This window comes from Carcharodon carcharias, chromosome 22, assembly GCF_017639515.1.
Source record: "Carcharodon carcharias isolate sCarCar2 chromosome 22, sCarCar2.pri, whole genome shotgun sequence".
Classification (NCBI taxonomy): Eukaryota; Metazoa; Chordata; class Chondrichthyes; order Lamniformes; family Lamnidae; genus Carcharodon; species Carcharodon carcharias.
This window is the reverse complement of record NC_054488.1, coordinates 6,230,426-6,247,870: the sequence shown is the minus strand read 5'-3', so window position 1 is coordinate 6,247,870 and position 17,445 is coordinate 6,230,426. Positions and strand designations below refer to the sequence as shown.

The window sequence follows — 17,445 nt, the reverse complement described above, 5'->3', positions numbered from 1 at the left end:
GGTTGCAGATCACCTCACACAAGAGGGAGCTATCTTGGAATGCAAGTCTGGATCGATGTGATCTTCTGAACTAGTTTTGATTGTTTATTGGCGGTGGAGAGGAATTTTCCATTATCACACTAATTAAACTTTGGGGAAACACTGATTATGCCTCAGCTGATGCCTCCACACTTTAGGAATGATATCAAGACCTTAGAATACAGATAAGGTTTTCTAGAATGGTAGTCAGAATGAGACCTTTTGGAGAGGTCAAGTGTCCTTTGGGATTGTTTAAAATAGACATGAATGTGTGTAATAAGCAAATAAACACAGTGGAACTGTCAAGCTGTCAAGGGAACTGTCAAGCTTTGAGGCATTTGAGGTGGTGGCGTAGTGATATTGTCACTAGACTAGTAATCCAAAGACCCCAGGGTAATGCTCTGGGGACCTATATCCGAATCCCACAATAGCAGATGGTGACATTTAAATTCAATAAAAATCTGGAATTAAAAGTCTGATGATGACCATGGGCAGAATTTTGCTGTCGGCGAGCAGTGGAAGAGGCGGGGGGGGGGGGCAACATGTAAAATGACGCGGGATGACAGCGGGCAGAATCCCTGATGTCACCGCACCCCGTTTAAATTTTCAAGAAGGTGGGGGTGCCGCAAAATCAGCTGCGGGCCCGCCGACCTGTCAATGGCCAATTGAGGCCATTGACAAGATTAATTAACCAATTAAAGGACCTGCCTGTCCAACCTCGAGGTCGCAGGCCAGGAGCCCCGGCCGCAACTAGAAAAAACATGAAACCTCATCCAGGGGCGGGATGGAGTTTCATGCAGGGTTTTAAAAATTGTAATAAAGTTATTCTGTAAATTATGAACATGTCCCAACTCATGTGACATTGTCACATGAGGGGACATGTAAGGGAATTTTCTTTTCTCTATTTTTAAAAGTGTTAAAAGTCGAGGCAATCCCCCCGAGGCTGCACTTAGCCTCAGAATGATGTGCGCTCTTTCGTGTGCATGCGTGAAAGAGCACACTCTCGATTATAGGGACTCCTCTCCCCCCCCCCCACACAGGGAGTGCATAGCGCTTCCCGGAGGACGTCACATTGGGCAGGCCTTAATTGGCCCCGCCCACGTAAAATGGCGGTGCGGCCCTGATTGCTGGCAGCGATTGGCTCCCCGCCCGCCGGAGATTGGGTCGGGCTTGCCCGCCCACCAGACAGAAAATTCTGCCCCATGAAACCATTGCCAATTGTTGTAAAAACCCATCTGGTTCACCAGTATCCTTTAGGGAAGGAAATCTGCTCTCCTTACCTGGTCTGGCCTACATGTGAATCCAGACCCACAGCAGTGTGGCTGACTCTTAACTGCCTTCTGAAATGGCCTGGCAAACCACTTAGTTGTATTGAACTGCTACGAAGCCTGTAAGGAATGAAACCGAATGCTCTCCTTCATTAGCAGGGGTATAGAATATATAAGTAAGGATATAATGTGGGAATTGTATAAAATACTGGTGAGGCCACAACTGGAGTATTGTGTGCAGTTCTGGTCACCACATTACAGGAAGGATGTAATAGCTCTGGAGAGAGTGCAGAGGAGGTTTACAAGAATGTTGCCAGGGTTAGAAAAGTGTAGCTACGGGGAGAGATTGGATAGGTTGGGGTTATTTTCCTTAGAACAAAGAAGGCTGAGAGGTGACTTGATTGAGGTGTACAAAATTATGAAGGGAATAGATAGAGTGGACAGGATGAAATTGTTTCCCTTTGTGGAGAATTCTAGAACCAGGGGACCATAGATTCAAGATAAATGGCAGGTGTAGGTGGGACATGAGGAAGAACTTTTTATGCAGAAGGTAGTAGGTGTCTGGAATTTGCTGCCCAAGTTGGTGGTAGAGGCAGAAACTCTAAACTCTTTCAAAAAGTACCTGGATCTGCACCTTATGTGCTGTAAGCTGCAGGGCTATGGGCCGGGTGCAGGAATGTGGGATTAGAAAGGGCACCTGGGTGTCCTCGGGCTGGCATGGACAAGATGGGATGAATGGCCTCCTTCTGTGCTGTAACCTAGCACAAAGAAAGATGGTTGTGGTTGTTGGAGGTCAGTCATCTCAGCTTCAGGACATCACTGCAGGAGTTCCTCAGGGTAGTGTCCTCGGCCCAACCATCTTCAGCTGCTTCATCATTGACCTTCCTTCCATCATAAGGTCAGAAGTGGGGATGTTCGCTGATGATTGCACAATGTTCAGCACCATTCCTGACTCCTCAGACATTGAAGCAGTCCATGTCCAAATGCAGCAAGACCTGGACAATATCCAGGATTGGGCTGATAAGTGGCAAGTAACATTCGTGTCACACAAGTGCCAGACAATGTCCATCTCCAACAAGAGTGTGTCAAACAATTTCCCCCTAATGTTCAGTGGCATTACCATCGCTAAATCCCCCTCTATCAACATCCTGGGGTTTACTATTGACCAGAAACTGAACTGGACTAGCCATATAAATACTGTGGCTACAAGAGCAGGTCAGAGGCTGGGAATCCTCCGGCAAGTAACTCACCTCCTGACTCCCCAAAGCCTGTCCACCATCTACAAGGCACAAGGCTCATTTGGAAAGCTGGTGCAGACATGATGGGCCAAATGCCCTCCTTCTGTGTCGTTACGATCCTATGAAGTCAGGAGTGTGATGGAATACTCTCCACTTGCCTGGATGAGTGCAGTTTCCACAACACTCAAGAAGCGTGACACCATAGGGCAAAGCGGCCCTCTTGACTGGCACCCCACCCACAAACATTCACTCCCCCCAGCACTGACAAAGTGGCAGCAGTGTGTACCATCTACATCTTGTACTGCAGCAGCTCATCGAGGCTCCTTCGACAGCACCTTCCAAATTCACAGTCACTACCATCTAGAAGGACAAGGGCAGCAGCTGCATGGGAACACCACCACCTGGAAGTTCCCCTCCAAGCCACATAATCCTGACTTGGAAATATATTGCTGTTCCTTTACTGTTGCTGGTTCAAATCTTGGAACTCCATCCCTAACAGCACTGTGGGTGTTCCTGCACCACATGGATTGCAGCGGGTCAAGATGGCAAGTCACCACCACCTTCTTAAGGGCAATTAGGGATGGTAAATAAATGCTGGCCTAGCCAGCGATGCCCACACACCATAAATGAATTTTAAAAATGATAATCTCCTGGCCTTTTTAAAAAAAAAAGCAGTCTATATTTTTAAAAAATCAGTGCTTGCTACTTCACTTTGTTTACATAAGCCCAAGGGCTATCATTATAGAATTTGTGCAGCATGACTAATTCCACAACCTATCATTATCACAGTGGGGTGTCTGTCAGTTCACAATTTGATTGACAGCTTCAAGTAGTTATAAATTTGTGATGTGGGACTATGAATACAATATGAGTACTTAATGAAATATTTGTTTTTGTAAGGGATTAAGCACTTGAAGGAGTGTAATTTTTTTTTTAAAACAGTGCTTTGAACTCTATTTTATTTAATCTCAGCATGGGCCCTGACGTCTGCCCATGATGGATATTGGATGAATTGGCATGGAGGGTGTAAGGGCAAAGGGTTAGGGAATGGGTTGGCATGAAGTTGGCAAGGGGCAATAAAGGAACATGGAGGTGGGTAGAGGAGCATAGGTTGGCATGGACACTATGAGCAGCCATGGACAGTGGGCGAGGGCATGAGGTAGCATGTGTTGGTATAGATGGGACATGGGGACTGTGTGTGTGGGCTATGAAGGGTGAAGGCTGTTTTTTGTTTTATTGTTTTTTTAATAGCTGGGACAAAATCCCGCATCACTGAGACCAGCCTTCCACACAGTCTGTTCTGTGGCTACCTCTGAACTCTTTCTGGGGGTGGGAAGCCCAGCTCCTGTTAACACCTGGCTCCCTGGAATGAAAAGCTGAGAGTCTGAGGCACTTTCTCCCGAGTCAGATTTGCAGAGTTGGAAATTTTCCCAACTCTGCACTCCCGACTCGGGTGCAAAAATTCTAATTGATTTGGAATTAATTTGTGCTTTGATTTTACCTCACCCAAGAGATTACTTGGCTTCAGGTGTTTTGGGATTGTATGAATTGTAATCTATAAGGCATCATAACTGTACGGGGTATGCTGGATGGGCCAGTTGGCTTTTTCTGGTTCATCAGTTCTGTAAGTTTGAGAGTCTTTTTTTGGTGAGGAGAGGGAAGGAGATTTCTGAGTATATGACTTTCTTTTGAGCAGGTTAAAAGCATTCATTTACAAATCATGGGCCAAGATTTTCAGGATGGTGGAAAGGGTTGGTGGCAAACACATCCCTGCTGATAATGAACACAGTTTAAGAATAAGGCCTGCTTTTAAGACTGAGATGAAGAGAACATTTTTCTCTCAGAGGGTCATGCGTCTATGGAATTCTCTTTACCAGAGAATAGTGGCAGCTGATTCATTGAATATATTCAAGGCTGAGTGAGACAGATTTCTGATAGACAAGGCAGTCGAGGGTTATGGGGGGGGCAGACAAGAAAGTGGAATTGAGACCACAACCAGATCAGCCATGATCTTATGGAATGGTAGAGCAGGCTCGAAGGGCTGAATGGCCTAATCCTGCCCCTAAGTCCTATATTCCTATGATATTGGCTGCCCCACTGCCATTTAGTGCTTCAAGCATTAATCAACTACAGATGAGACTGCATCCCCTCATTCGGAAGGAGGTCCCACCTCTGTAATCCCAGCAGCCCCCAGAGCTGCAATGGACATGACTGGGACTACAAGCAGCCCCCAGTGGTTCCGTCTTGGCAGTGCAGGGCCAGGCAAGTGTGGAGGTTGCAGGGTGGGGAGGGGAGGGGAGGTGAGGCCTGGGTGGATGAGCATGGGTTGAGGTGAGGGGATGTTAGTGCAAAGGCCAGGGGAGGGGAGCGCTGGCAGGGCCAGATCTTGTTGGGGTGGGGGAGGGGGTGCATCCAATCTTGAAAGGAGGCTGCTGATAGTTGCCCCACGTGTGTGACTTAGACACTGTCCTGTGTCTAATGACACTTAAGGCAGACAAAGCACATGCTTATATCTGTTTCCATAAAGAGTTTTTCCTGGAACAGGTCACTCATCAGAGGCAACAGCTTCATGTCAAGCGTGTCTGACCAGGAGACTCTCCTGCTCTTGCTGCCTACTTCAGGTGTATTGGAAGGGTTTGCAGGTTGTTAATAACCTGTTTGGCTACGCAATGCACGCATCTTCCATAGCCATCAAGTCCTGGGATGGGACTTGAACCCAGAGCCTCTGACTCAGAGGCAGGGACACTAACTGTGCCACAAGACCTCCCTTGAAAATGTCTGAAAGGATCTTTATCTATTGACTTACTGAATCTGAGCTGCATCACGGCACAGTTCCACATTTGGTCTCCGTGTGCGTTCATCCAAACGGGTTTGGGCTACTTTCAGAGGTGCTTCCTTATCTTTGATTGCTCTTTTGATGCTTTCAATTGTCAGCTCAGTTTGGAAGATCACTTGAAGAGTCTGCATAACCAGAGAAAACACAGGGGGGGAACATGATGGGTGTTGTGCCCAGCTGCTTTTATCTTGTATCATGAAAATATGTGTCGACAGACCACAGTATCCAGTTTATTGGTCTTATCAAAGCAGAACGCAATAATGTGCAACAGCATTTTCTTCATCCATAGACAAAACTGAAGTGACTGGCAATCTTTTTATCCTTTAGTAAAGTAATCTCTGGCTAACCTCATTGTATTGATCAGCTCTACATTTGTTTGTGCTATTTATAGATAGGTAACCTATCAATCAATGTAGGCAGCGATTGAATTCTTTTCTCTTTGAGTAATTTTCTCCTTTATAAATTTGTGTGTTTATCAGAATCTAATAATGTTGCAACCCTTATTTTGCTGAGGTTTTTCCCTACATGCTAGGTTAATACCTGGGGTTATGTGCCAATTGTAATAGGTGGAATACTTTTGCAGTGGGCAGGTGTATTTAACAAATGCACAAAACTAGTCTCACTGCTGGAATACATTATCCATTAGAAATTCTATTGACATGTTAGTCAGGAATGTCAGTGGTAAACTAAATTCCTCTTAGTTCTATCACTCGGTTAAATATATTAAATTTATCAAAAATAAATTTTCACAAACGAAAGATAATGAAAGATTCAAAGGAGAACACTTTCGTTTAAATGACATTTTCTTTTGTACTGTGTACCTTTGTTTTGCTGTGTTTATCTTTGCTTGATAATGTTTTATCTCTCTTTGAAATAACTTTGCTTCCAGCAGTCAGACAGCTGCTTTCCTTTCTTTTCTTTTAAAAATGTTTTCTACCTTCCTACAAATCTGAGGCATTATTCTCAAGAGGTATTTTATGCATCTTTAGAACTGAGGCTTTCAATGCTACGCAATCTCGCATGTCAATTCACATCACTTTTTTTTAAACTCAATTTTTAAATGAGTTACAGTATCTAGATGGCTAGGTTTAAAAATGTATATCAAGTGTGAGATTGAGATCTACAGAGTTGGTCCAACCAAGAGGCATATTGTCCTAACAGACACTCAAATTAGAAAATCTCCCCTTAAGTGTGTACAGGTGTGAAAAATATAATTTTAAAATCACAACTGAGTAAATGATGATCTAGGATTGGCAAATGTTTAATTTACGCCACTATGTACTGTAACTGCAGTACAATATCAAAAGTTAAAACATTTATAAGATATTTCCTTTGTCTGCTATTTTATATTTAATGTAGAATCGATTTATTTAAAATAAACACCTGTTACTAAAATTGTACGAGGCCATTTCAACTCATTCAGTCTCATTTCATAGATAATGAACAACGCGAGAAATGGTAAAACTATATACTTTAACTAAGTGAGAATTTTCAAACTGGGATCTGTGAACTCAGGAGTCCATGGAGATCTTTCAGGATGTCCACAGCACAGGTTTGCTTTACAGGTGAACAGAGTGGGCTATAAGGGTGTGTGGTCAAGAGTAATCGAATGACCAACAGTGACAGCATACTCTGTTCCCATCGCCACATTCCTGCACTCCTCCTGCTCCCAAGTGCTCTCTCCATGTGCAGTTCACCCCATGTTCCTTTTCTCTCCATACTTTGCCACCTCTGGGCTCCTGCCCTCCCTATGAACTGCCTTCTGCTCCTGCTCTCTGTGGGCTTCTTCCAAGGATAGACAGACTGCTGTGGGAAGCAGGCACACCCATCTCACTGGTAGCTCTAAGTTAAATACTTGTGCTGAAAGCATTATTACAACACTCTTTCATGCAGCACGTACATATTATGAGTATAATGTAGTATTATCATTTAGATAGGTGTGTCCATGATAACTCATCCATTTGAAGAGGGTTCCTTTAACCAAACAAGTTTGAGACCTACTGATCTGATATTTCAGTAAGCATTACACATTAACAAGCAACTTCCTAGTAATCTATTCTTTTTGTAAAGTACTGATATATTTATTTAATAAAGCTAATATCACATAAATGTCAATGTACTGTTTTGGATATGATGCAAAAAATGCTTTTACAGACCTTCACTACTCCCTAAAACTGGATGATATGTGACTCCTACATGTTAACCTGAATCCTCCATTTACCTTAGCAAGATGTGTCTGCAACTTATTTTTGGCTTCAGCTATCTCAGAGACGCGGTTTGTAAACGACACATTTAGAGTATTGAACTGGTTCCACATCTCATTGGAAGTTGAATTAAGGAGATTTTCTATATCATCTCGGAGTTTAGCAGATGCAGCCCGTTCACTCTGCGATCGCAAAATGTTATTATCTGTGTACTTGGCCCAAGACTCTGGGACTGAAATCCTGTTTAAAAAAGCATATATTACAAAGACTTTAAAACATCTCTACCTGCAATTGCCATTTTGAACATTTGTAAAAGAAGAACACCATCACTAGAAAGAAGAAAAATAAAAACCTTGTCCTGAAAATTCAGGCAAAAATACTGAACACCTCCGATGTAATCCTGAGTGTGTTCGGATCACAACTCCAGAAAAGACCCATTTGTGCGCTTCTTGCTTTTTCCAAAACTTCTTTGGGTAATTGACAAATGTCAGATGAATCGTGATTTTGTCAAGTAATTTTATTCAATTAACTGCCCTATTCTTTTATATATTTAACGGTTGTATCAGGTTTGGCAAGAGACTATTCATGGAATAAAAAGAGTACAGCTAGAGTACTGTAAAAACAGTCAGGGTTGTTATGGATGACTAAAAGTATGTTTATAGCATTTCCTTATTATTATACACGTTAAAATATCACAAGAAAAAACATTTTAATAAATGGCTCAGACACACTAAACTGTTTGGAGATTTTACTATGAAATGCTCCTCCCATTCAGCATCACAATTCCTTTCACTTCATTGTTCATAATTAGAACATACTTCCTCATGAGAAGAGGCTTACCCATCATTCAGATAGACAGCCATTGATTTTAACCCCCTGGCAGGTAGGACATGATCGTGGAGTTAAAAAATCAGCTCGAGAAACCTGACCCCATTTCACCCCTTTAAATTTTAAAGGGCAAGTTTCAGGACCTGACGGATTCCCTCAGATGGCGGTTGAGGGCCTAATTAACATACCAAAGACATGGTCTGATGTCATCATTAGAGCCACACCTTAAATTAACAGAAGGTGAGCAGGATTTGAGCTCTAGGATTCCTGGCAGCTGAACCTAGGTGGGAGCTGCCACCTCCTGAAGTTATGTACCCCTTGTGAGCCAGGAGGAGCAGGAGTCCTCCCCTCATGGCCCTCAAGAATACCGTAGGTCCATCTTGCCCCAATTTCTGGCCTCCCTCCCTACGCCCGATCTTCAGCCTCCCTTCCGCAACTCTGATCTCCATCCTCTCTCCTGCCACTCTCTCAATTTTGCGACTCCCCTTGCCTGCTGGCTACCAAGTGGGAGATGTCCTTACAAGACGCAAAAAGCATCTGTTGTTAAGATCAGCAAGACTCACCCCACCACCACTGCCCCCCACCCCCCTCCCCCTGCCCCACCCCACCCCGTAAACACTTACATCCCAGCCAAGCTTTGTTTTCTAGATGATTTTGGCCTCATTCACATCCTCCCCATCTCCCAGGAAATATTGGGGCCACAGCTTCTTGCTAAAGATGATTATGCCACTAAGTCATAAGCATCACAGAGCTCAGTCATTCCCACCTCTAGACTAAAACTTTTATCACATTTGTTGCCAAAAACTCTAGAACGCTAGCACTTGATAAAATGAAAAGGACTCTGAAATATTACTGAATTGGTTACTCTTCTGTTTTCACACTCACACAAAAATGCTTGTAAATATTGATTAACAGATTGATTGGCAAAAGATCAAAACAAATCACCATTATTGAGGTAATATATCATTTAAATTAATATCATTAAGAGTTTTGCGATATATTCAAATGTTTCATTCATGCAACAGGGACAGTAATTATTTTAAAAGAAAAGGGACATGTGCATGGGGATTTTAATTTCTTCAATGTTTTATTCCATTAACAGTTATTTATATAAATATGATTGGCTATGTAACTATGTGCTGATCATAGTTGGAGCAAGTGCATTACCATTGACATTCTTAAGACAATATATTTAATCTCAGTTATTATAAGTAGCAGAATTTGAAATATAAAATGAGTAATTAAATCTTATTGGTAACTTACCATGCATGATTAATTAATTGCCCAGATTTTGCATGAAGAATAATGGTTAACAGTGCTTACCCTTAACACAGGGCAAATCAAGTAGCAATTTTTGAAGTTTGCACATCTACAGTTAAACATGGATATGCGGAGGCTGCTGTCCGATTTGCCCCGTTCCTCCACAAGACTTCCCACGCTGCTACCTTGCCAATAGACTTAGTATTGAAATCCACATAACAGCATGAAGCTTCAATACTTGCCCACTAGTTACCCACTAAATATGCCATAAAAAGTTAGGGTTGGTGGATTCAGGTACAGGTGATCTTTTAATGCCACAGTAAGACTTGATTACTCCTTGGCAGCCTCTCTAGCACTGAAAATGTAATTAAGGAATTATCCTTAAGAACTGAATTATTATTTATTAACTTTTTAAACATTTGGTTTCTGTCCCCAGAACTCTTATTTAAAAATTACTTTTTCATGGGGATTGGGCATTGCTGGCTAGGTCAGCATTTATTTCCCATCCCTAATTGCCCTTGAGAAGGTGGTGTTGAGACCCCTTCTTGAACCACTGCAGGCCACGTGAATTATGTAAGTGTAAATTAATCATATAAATTAACTATATTATTTAATCCCATCTTTCTTTCCATCATTTTATTTTGCTTTCTGTACATGATTTCACAATTAATTAAATATCTTATTTATACTTCCTGGTTTAGAATCTGCTTAGCTTAGTGAGGATTCTTCAATCTGTTTAGCTGAAGAGCTACACTGTTGCTTGCCTGCTCATGCTTGGCACAGATCCTCCACACTGAAATAGATGCAAGATGACAGAATTTTCCGCTCAAAAGCTCATGAAAAGTCTGTGGGGCTGTAAACTCGATCAACAATGAGGGTTATCCCTTTTCCATTCACTGCATTCTCCAGGTCAATATCATTGATTTAATAAATTGCCAAGCATGATGCAGCAAAATAGCTGATTCTGCAGAATTTACATTTATCATAGCATGATGGGAGATCATTAGGCCTGGTTATTGTCCCCTCGTGTGCCAGGGGTCCCGGACTGCCCACCAATCCTAAGGTTAGATGGGCAGGCCCATTAATGAGGCTAATGACTTTGTCAATGGCCTCAACAGGCCGTTGACAGGTCGGCAGGCACACAGCTGATTCAGCTTCCCCCCCCGCCACTGACCTGAAAATTGAAATGACGCAGGGTGACGTTGGGAGTTCTGCCCATTTTCCTTTGAAAGAGCTACCCAATTAGCCCCACTCCCCATCTTTATTCAGTCACTTATTTAGAGGAACAATCCGCTTCAGAGAGGACGCAGAGGTGATTTACAAGGATGGTGTCAGGACTGGAAAATTTTAGCTATGAGAAATAAATTGCATATTGTGCGGTTGTTTTCTTTGGAACAGAGGAGGCTGAGGGGAGACTTAATTGAGGTGTATAAAATTATGAGTAGCTCACACCGAGTGTTTCTGTCAGCAGAGAGGTTAATAACCAGGCAGCATAGATTTAATGTAATTGGTTTGACAATAATATTTTTTCACACAGAGGGCAGTGGAGGTCTGGAACTCAGTGCCTAAAAGGATGTCAGAGGCAGAAACCCTCAAGCATTAAAAAAAATACTTGAAGTACTATAACGTACACCAATATGGACCAAGAACTAGAAAGAGGGTGTAAACGATGGACTGAATGGTCTCTTTCTGTATCATAAATTTCTATGATTTTATAAAATCTACTTGTGTTTTACTGCAGTGCTCTGAATGGGAAAGTTTTCCTTGACAATATTTCATCAGCTGAAGAAAAACTAGGCCGTCTTCTATTTGAATACTTTCCTGGCTTTCATTTTCTACCCTCCTAAACTCATCCAAAACTCTGAAAAATCTACCCTACTGTCTTGTTAGGGGAAAAGCTTTTGCCATTTTTTTTTCCTCCTGTGCATGTTCATGCCCATTTTCTTTTAAAGAGATTCTTTCAGAGGCATCTGAACATGTTAACATTCAACATGCACAAACCAAGCTAAGTGGCCACAGTTTGAAACAATTCGGATTCAGTGTCAATCTCCAGTGTTTTGCTCAACCATTCAGTTTTAAATAACCCTACTGAGAGTTCGATCATCTTTATTGGGTCCAAGCAATACAAGAAAAAATGTTTTTCATCAAAATAGCAAAAGCCTCGTTTGATAATGATGCTATTAAGCAATATTCATGCACCTCTATTACAACTGTTCTATCAGTGAACTTTAACTAGTAGATTTAGAAGCCAAGCCATTGTTATTGGAGACAAATGGTTTTTGGTGGCTGTATAATGCTGAAGACCCTCACTGTATCTTTACAAGTTTAAACATATTTAGTACATGTATGTGAAAAGGATGTCTGTAACTAAGGAAGCTGTAACTTAGTCAACAGTAAGTATTCCAATAAAAAAATAAGTTCTACTAATCAAGTTATTTTTAAATTATTGATGTTCTGGTTGGATTATTTTACCAGTAGTGCATAGATCTATTATAAAGAGTCTGTATTTTATCAGTTACAATGTAAAGTTGCGCTTCTGTTTTCTTTATTCCTCACTCCCTATTGTCAATGCACATTTTTCTTCAACTTGACTGAGAGGGAGTTTGAACATTTCAGACTACCATGGTTATTGTACTTATATTTTGCCTAGCTTACCTGATAGGCACTTCTACAATAAAGAACATTTAGCACTCTATATCAGCGTCAAATTTGAGGTTTGCACAACACTTATCAAGGATCTCATTATATTAGGAAATAAGGAAGCTTTGTATTTATATAGCACCTTTCACAACCTCAGGGTGTTTCAAAACAATTTACAGCCAGCGAAACACTTTTTGAAATGTAGAGACTGTCATAAAGTGGGAAATACAGCAAAGCCTCACAAACAGCAATGTGATCATGTGTAAATAATATGTTCTAATCATTTTTCTCGAAGGATACAGAAACATTGGGAAGAACTCCCCTGCTTTTCCTCAAAATACTGTGTTGGGATTTTTTTACGCGAGTAGCCAGACAAGATCTAGGTGAAACATCTTACCTAAAAGCTGGCACCCCGCCGACGGTGTAGCATTCTCTCAAAACTGCCTAGATTTTGTACTCAAATTTCTGGAATGGGACATGAATCCAAACACTCTGGGAAGAATTTTCCCCCTGTCGGAAGGGAAGTGGAGGAGCGGGTATGGGCAGGCACGCCTCCGATCTGCGCCCCCGATTGGGTGCGCGCCACCATTTTACGTGGGTGAGCCAATTAAGGGCCACCCAGCGTGACGTCCGCCAGGAAGCGCTATGCACTCCCTGTGCGGGCCGGGGTGGGGGGGGGGTGGAATCCCCTCAGCCGAGTGTGCGCTCTTCCGTGCATGTGCATGAAACAGCCACTCATCTCCCTGAGGCTAAGTGCTGCCTCAGGGAGATCGTCGCCAAATTTTAAAATGGTAACGGGGCACAAACAAAATTTCCCTGACATGTCCCCTCATGTGCCAGGGGTCCCGGACTGCCAACCAACCCTAAGGTTAGATGGGCAGGCCCATTAATGAGGCTAATGACTTTCTCAATGGCCTCAATAGGTCGTTGACAGGTCGGCGGGTGCACAGCTGATTCGGCTGCACGCCCCCCCCCCCCCCCCCCCGTCCGACCTGAAAATTGAAATGCCGCAGGGTGATGTTGGGAGTTCTGCCCGTTTTACTCATTGGCAAGTGGGCCCCGCTCAGCGACCTGAAGATCCTGCCCCCTGACTCAGAAATGAATAGGCTACCACTGAGTAATGGCTACCACCTAGTGTGAAGCACATTTTTAAATTACTACCCTCCTGGACCAATGGCACATGTTTTCCTCTTAAGGGTTGGGGCATAAAACATAGGCCTGGATGAAATGCATTGAGAAACATTTGGGCTAATTTGGTCTTAGATTCTCGGCCTCAGATAGCTACCAATTCCTTTCAGAATGGGATGATCTACATCCCAAAATAAGTATCCTCATTTACAATAAATCGTACAACACCAAAATCAGACTGAAAGCACGACACATTAAAATACATACAATGAAAATGTCCAAAACAGGTCAATTATCCTTGCCGTAGTATTTTTGGATTGACTCAAGCATCTCTGCAACTTCAAAGAATAAATTTCTTGTTCTTGTATGACAGTTCCAGCTTATATCTCAAAACACTTGTGCAAGCATATCACTCAACCAAGGAGTGGAACAGTCAGGTCTCTTGTTCTGATCAAACACTAGCTTTCTGAATAGTTACCTGACTATTTCATATCTCTAGCTTTTATGGGCCAAAACAATACATCTGTTAATTTCTTGACATAAAATTTCCAAGAGAAAACTAACAAACATATCCATAATTCACATTAAGAAATAGATGTCATAAATATATAGCAAATATCAAGCAACATAATAGCAGTATACACATCTATTTTAAGCATACAAAGCTTCATATTATGCTTTTCATTCAAAGAAATACCAGAACCTTGTCAATTAGATCAAGGAAATCATTCAATTTGTTCAGAGACAATCTGATCGTGATGTTGACAAATCAAGCAGCTCAAACTATGCTCCACATGCTTGTAAATATAATTATAGAGTTGAGAGACTTTTTCTATCTTGGAATTTCAGTCATTTTTACTATGGAGAGACCATCGCAGTAAGTAGCACATCTACAAAGCAGCAATACCATCTTCAACAGAAATATACAGAAAACATTTTAAATAAACATGTTAATGCATCGTCTAACACAATGAAGTAAAGAATTTCAGATGAAAGTATTAAAGCCACAGAGGGTAAAGGAATTGAAGGAAGGTAGGAAGCTATGGTCATACATCATCTTTATTCTTTCAAAAGATATTTTCGTGCAGACTTTTCTAATTAAGCTTGAATTATGAAGACATTATGAAATTGATAGGATCACAATTGAATACACTTTCCTCCAGTCAATAATGAGTTAAATCCAGATTGTGTTTTCCATCTTATATCAGACATGATCAATACACCATGGATAATTTACATGAAATGTAACATGATGCAAATTTTCACATTTAAGATTCTGCACCAACAGGAAGTTCCTTACTTTAAAAACTGATGATTCATTAACTAATCACTATTTTAATAGCTTACGTAGCATCCACACGATCCACCCCTCTGTAGTAGCTGATGCCATCAGATGTGTTGCGTAGCTGGTGACACTTCCCATCAATTCTGTAAGCTGTGTTTTTATCACTGATATCCTGCTCCAGCTCATGCTGTGTCCCTCTATTTGATCTGCAAAAATGAACAATCATGTGTTTTAGTTCTGCAAGAATAGGAAACTAACTGGGAAGAATAATACAAAAGCAAAATACTGTGGATGGGGTGAAAAACTGAAAGAAAGAACAGAAAAGACTGGAAATACTTAGCAAGTTAGGCAGTGCTTGTGTAGAGTTAATGGGAAGAATTTCCTCCCCGTTTGGGTGGGGGGGTGGGGTGGGGGGTGTGAGGGGGAGGTTGAGCAGGGGCGGGCACGGACCCGATCTGTGCCGCCGATCGGATCTGTGCCGCCATTTTATGTGGGCGAATATGTATGATGTTGATTTCCAATATCCAATTTACAGCTCTAAACCAGTTTTCAACTATAAAAAAGTTGAGAGGTAGGATTATCATTATATTATCCTTAAAAAGGTTCTTCTGAGCTGCTGACCTTATCGAATCTGACAAGTTTATTTGATGTTTCCCCCAGATGCATGAGGCCCACACATCAGGACCTGATCAAACGAGAGACATTTAATACAGTATCAAAGCTGCATTGAAAGCCAACTAAGAACTGAGGACATTTACTAAATTAGGACATTTGTATTCAAAGGACAGTCAAAGCAAAGGTTCGAATTTATATGGGTCTCTAATATTCTACTACCACCCAATTTAGTTTTAGTACTCATTGCATTAAATTATTCTTTGTAGGCAAGTTGACAATGTAATCACTAAGCAAAAGCTAATATTATTCTAGTTAAAGGTTGCCATGACCTACAAAAGTCAGAAGTAACAAGATATTTCACAATTAAAGATCACTTAAATTGTTACTTCCTTTGTGGTTTTGTGTCCATGGTCACCACTTAATACCCCAGTAAAAAGTAATGATCCATAAAAATAGATTAACAGGAAGTTTGGGAACTTTATTGTGGTTAAGGGTACTAACTGGTGGATGTGCCAGGGCAGTTCATGTTATGAGCCACAGATGAGTCACGGATGGTAAAATCTGGAAGACAACCTTACAGGCAGACCAGTATTCCCAGGTGCTGGATCAGCATAATTTACCCATAATGGGCCTGCTAACCTCTGACAGTAACCACAATGCTCATCTCTAGCAAGGCCATTATAGGTCTCCCTGTATAACAGGGTTTGCCCCACTTCCTCCAACAGATCATTTTACTTCATCCCGTAACAGGGTAATGTTCAGTCTTTCTTCCCACAACAACATCACTCTTCTGGTTTCTCCGTAACCCACCTCTTGATCAGATCTCTCAGAGAATCTCCTATTTCTTTTCTTCCATCTTAGGAGAGCTTCTCTCCTTCCACTGCTCAAGAATTTTCTCCCTCCCTTACCATGCTCCAACAGGATCTATCTTCCTTTTTTCTCCTTTTACATCAAGCCACAGTGTTATTGAAATCGCATTGCCAAATTTTCAAAACACCTTAACCCAATGATGACTAAAAGCCAACCAATAGATCAGCCAATAGGTGTTTCTTTTTTAATCATGGTGACAAATGTAACAGAAATGCATTGTCATTTGTGCAACACTATTTTATCTAAAACTGTCCTAATCATAAAACAGCAGATGATTTTTGTATCTTCTCTTTCATGTTACAATACTCTTCCTAGCTTAAGTAACTGCTTCCTGACTGTGTCTGTAGTTTCTCTATTCTCTCCCTCCCCTCTTTCTTCATTTCTCCAAATTCAGTGAAACTTCTCCTTCCTTCTCTGGATTCTAGGTATGTGTATCCTTCTACAATTCCTGCATAGTTTCTGTATCTACCTTTCCTTCTCTTTCACTCGGAGTTTCTGTAACTTTTTCTTTATTTGCTCTCCCTTCTAATTATCTTTTTCTATTCTTCTTCCACGTAATTTGCTATGATTTCTCATCCTCCCTTCGGTTTTTCTGTGTTCTCCAGTCCCTGCCATCTGGTTTGTTTGACCTTGTCTCTCTTTATTCTCTTTGCATCAGCCTAACCATTCAAGTGCAATAAATTAAAAGCAAAACATTTCTAATGCTGACACGTCATTTTTATCTTTGCATGGTTAGATATAAGTATATAATGTCAGAGTGATGCCTTTACATGTTTTAGAAACACTGGGCAGGATTTTCCCCCCGTCGGGGGTGTAGTTGAATTGCGGGCATGCACAGGCACGCGCCTCAGATCAGCGACCCCGATTGGGGGCACGGTGCCATTTTACGTGGGCGGGCCAATTAAGGCCCGCCCAGTGTGACTTCAACACGGAAGTGCTGAGCGCATCATGTGCGGGCGGGGAGGAATCCCTGAACCTGAGAGTGCGCTCTCTTGCGCATGCGCATGAAAGGGTGAACTCATCTCCCTGAGGCTAAGTGCTCAGAGGTCGGTTGTTCTGTCAAAAATATAAAAAATGGAAAAAAAAATTCCTGACACGTGGGTGGAAGGTTTACCCTTATGATGGGTCTCCTCTTAGCCTCATCAATGCAGAGACAAACTTTATCTATCCCCTACTTTCAGCCCTCCATAAACCGTGCCGATATGGAGGATATAGCCACTGTCACATGAGTTGGGACATGTCCATAATTTTTAAA

General features: G+C 41.7%; 1 protein-coding gene and 1 long non-coding RNA gene across 3 annotated transcripts in view; one reads left to right on the top strand and one right to left on the bottom strand.

Moving 5' to 3' along the window:
• Nucleotides 1-17,445, top strand: part of LOC121293625 — a 95,061-nt gene that overhangs the window by 44,966 nt on the left and 32,650 nt on the right. The window contains exon 3 of one of the 2 annotated variants that reach the window (XR_005946573.1): nucleotides 11,190-11,268. The exons of the other annotated variant lie outside the window; for it this stretch is intronic. This is a non-coding gene — a long non-coding RNA (uncharacterized LOC121293625). Of the gene's footprint in view, nucleotides 1-11,189; nucleotides 11,269-17,445 lie in introns of those variants that run through there. 2 annotated transcript variants of the gene reach the window in all.
• tekt3 (tektin 3) overlaps nucleotides 1-17,445 on the bottom strand; it is a 28,752-nt gene that overhangs the window by 5,721 nt on the left and 5,586 nt on the right. The window contains exons 5-7 of the mRNA XM_041216759.1: nucleotides 14,768-14,911; nucleotides 7,582-7,804; nucleotides 5,331-5,485 (exon numbers count right to left, since the gene is read on the bottom strand). Of these exons, the coding sequence (XP_041072693.1) occupies nucleotides 5,331-5,485; nucleotides 7,582-7,804; nucleotides 14,768-14,911 (522 nt within the window). The remainder of the gene's footprint in view (nucleotides 1-5,330; nucleotides 5,486-7,581; nucleotides 7,805-14,767; nucleotides 14,912-17,445) is intronic.